General features: G+C 56.1%; 1 protein-coding gene across 1 annotated transcript in view; it reads right to left on the minus strand.

The window, feature by feature from the left end:
* The window catches only part of LOC107307250 (serine/threonine-protein phosphatase 5-like), a 29,848-nt gene that overhangs the window by 11,071 nt on the left and 16,267 nt on the right, over positions 1–2,510 (minus strand). The window contains exon 8 of the mRNA XM_032441737.1: positions 595–700. Within this exon, the coding sequence (XP_032297628.1) occupies positions 595–700 (106 nt within the window). The remainder of the gene's footprint in view (positions 1–594; positions 701–2,510) is intronic.

A 2,510-nucleotide genomic window follows, 5' to 3' on the forward strand; every position in this document is an offset into this window, starting at 1 on the left:
TGGGGATGGGGATGCTGCACAGATTGGGGGTAGGGGGCACTATGCTGGGGGCTATGGGGACAGGGGACCATCATCCTGGGCTATGGGGCCATGGGGACACTGCAGTGGGATGTGGGGCCATGGGGACACAGCCCAGATATGTGGGGCCACGGTGACACCATCCTGGGCTATGGGGCCATAGGGACACAGCAGTGGGATGTGGGGCCATGGGGACACATCCTGGGCTATGGGGACACTGCAGTGGGCTATGGGGACACCATCCTGGGCTACGGGGCCATAGGGACAGTGCAGTGGGATGTGGGGCCATAGGGACAGTGCAGTGGGATGTGGGGCCAGGGGGCCATATGGACAGTGCAGTGGGATGTGGGGCCATGGGGCCATAGGGACAGTGCAGTGGGATGTGGGGCCATGGGGCCATGGGGACAGTGCAGTGGGATGTGGGGCCATATGGACAGTGCAGTGGGATATGGGGCCAGGGGGCCATAGGGACAGTGCAGTGGGATGTGGGGCCATAGGGACAGTGCAGTGGGATGTGGGGCCAGGGGGACAGGACCCATATTGGGGGCAGGGGACGGGAGGGGACCCCATAGTTACCCCTGAGGAGGTGGAAGTGGTCGGGGTAAAGCAGCTTGAAGCCAAAGAGCGTCAGGATGACTTCCACCGAGAAGGAGCCGCGGTCCACAAAGTCCCCATTGAAGATCTGAGGGTCGGCTCAGGAAAAGGACCCCAAAACCAGCCCCAAAAACGGCCCCAACGGCCCCAAAATGGCACCACGAGGAATGACACCCGGACCCTAAAGTGTCACCCCAATCCAACAGCTGTCACCCCAATGCCACCCCAATGTCACCCCAACAATGTCACCCCAACCCAACAGCTGTCACCCCAACATCACCCCAATGTCACCCCAACAACATCACCCCAGTGTCACCCCAATGTCACCCCAACCATGTCACCCCAACGTCACCCCAATCCAACAGCTGTCACCCCAATGCCACCCCAATGTCACCCCAACAATGTCACCCCAACCCAACAGCTGTCACCCCAATGACACCCCAATGTCACCCCAATGTCACCCCAATGACACCCCAATGTCACCCCAATGACACCCCAACAATGTCACCCCAATGTCACCCCAACAACAGCACCCCAACCCAACAGCTGTCACCCCAACGTCACCCCAACACCATCACCCCAATGTCACCCCAATGTCACCCCAACATCACCCCAATAATGTCACCCCAATGTCACCCCAACAACAGCACCCCAATCCAACAGCTGTCACCCCAACGTCACCCCAATGTCACCCCAACGTCATCCCTACGTCACCCCAATGTCACCCCAACAGCATCACCCCAATCCAACAGCTGTCACCCCAATGCCACCCCAATGTCACCCCAAAAAGAACTGTCAACCCAACAATGTCACCCCAATCCAACAGCTGTCACCCCAACGTCACCCCAATCACACCCCAACAACAGCACCCCAACAATGTCACCCCAACTGTCATCCCCAATGTCACCCCAACAATGTCACCCCAAACAGAACTGTCAACCCAAGAATGTCACCCCAATCCAACAGCTGTCACCCCAAAATCACCCCAATGTCACCCCAACAACAGCACCCCAATCCAACAGCTGTCACCCCAATGCTACCCCAATGTCACCCCAACAACAGCACCCCAACAAGGTCACCCCAATAACTGTCACCCCAACAATGTCACCCCAACAAACACTGTCACCCCAAACATTTCACCCCAATCCAACAGCTGTCACCCCAACTGACCCCCAACAATGTCACCCCAATAAGAACCACCACCCCAATGTCACCCCACCCCAACATTGTCACCCCAACAAGAACTGTCACCCCAATAATGTCACCCCAATAACTGTCACCCCAATAACTGTCACCCCAATGTCACGCCAACATTGTCACCCCAACAATAACTGTCACCCCAATGTCACTCCAATAACTGTCACCCCAATGTCACCCTAATAACTGTCACCCTAATGTCACCCTAATAATGTCACCCCAATAACTGTCACCCCAATAATGTCACCCCAATGTCACCCCAACAGCTGTCACCTCAACGTCACCCCAACAATGTCACCCAACAAACACTGTCACCCCAATGATTTCACCCCAATCCAACAGCTGTCACCCCAACATCACCCCAATGTCACCCCAACTGTCATCCCCAATGTCACCCCAACCATGTCACCCCAATGTCACCCCACCCCAACAGCTGTTACCCCAACTGACCCCCAACAATGTCACCCCAAAAAGAACTGTCACCCCAACATCACCCCAATCCAACAGCTGTCACCCCAAAAAGAACTGTCACCCCAACAATGTCACCCCAACAGTTACTGTCACCCCAATCCAACTCTGTCATTCCAACAGGTGTCACCCCACCCTAATAATGTCACCCCAACAATGTCACCCCACCCCCAACACTGTCACCCCAACAACCATCACCCCACCCCGACAACTGTCCCAACAATGTCACCCCA

Source organism: Coturnix japonica, unplaced genomic scaffold (assembly GCF_001577835.2).
Source record: "Coturnix japonica isolate 7356 unplaced genomic scaffold, Coturnix japonica 2.1 chrUnrandom521, whole genome shotgun sequence".
Classification (NCBI taxonomy): domain Eukaryota; kingdom Metazoa; phylum Chordata; class Aves; order Galliformes; family Phasianidae; genus Coturnix; species Coturnix japonica.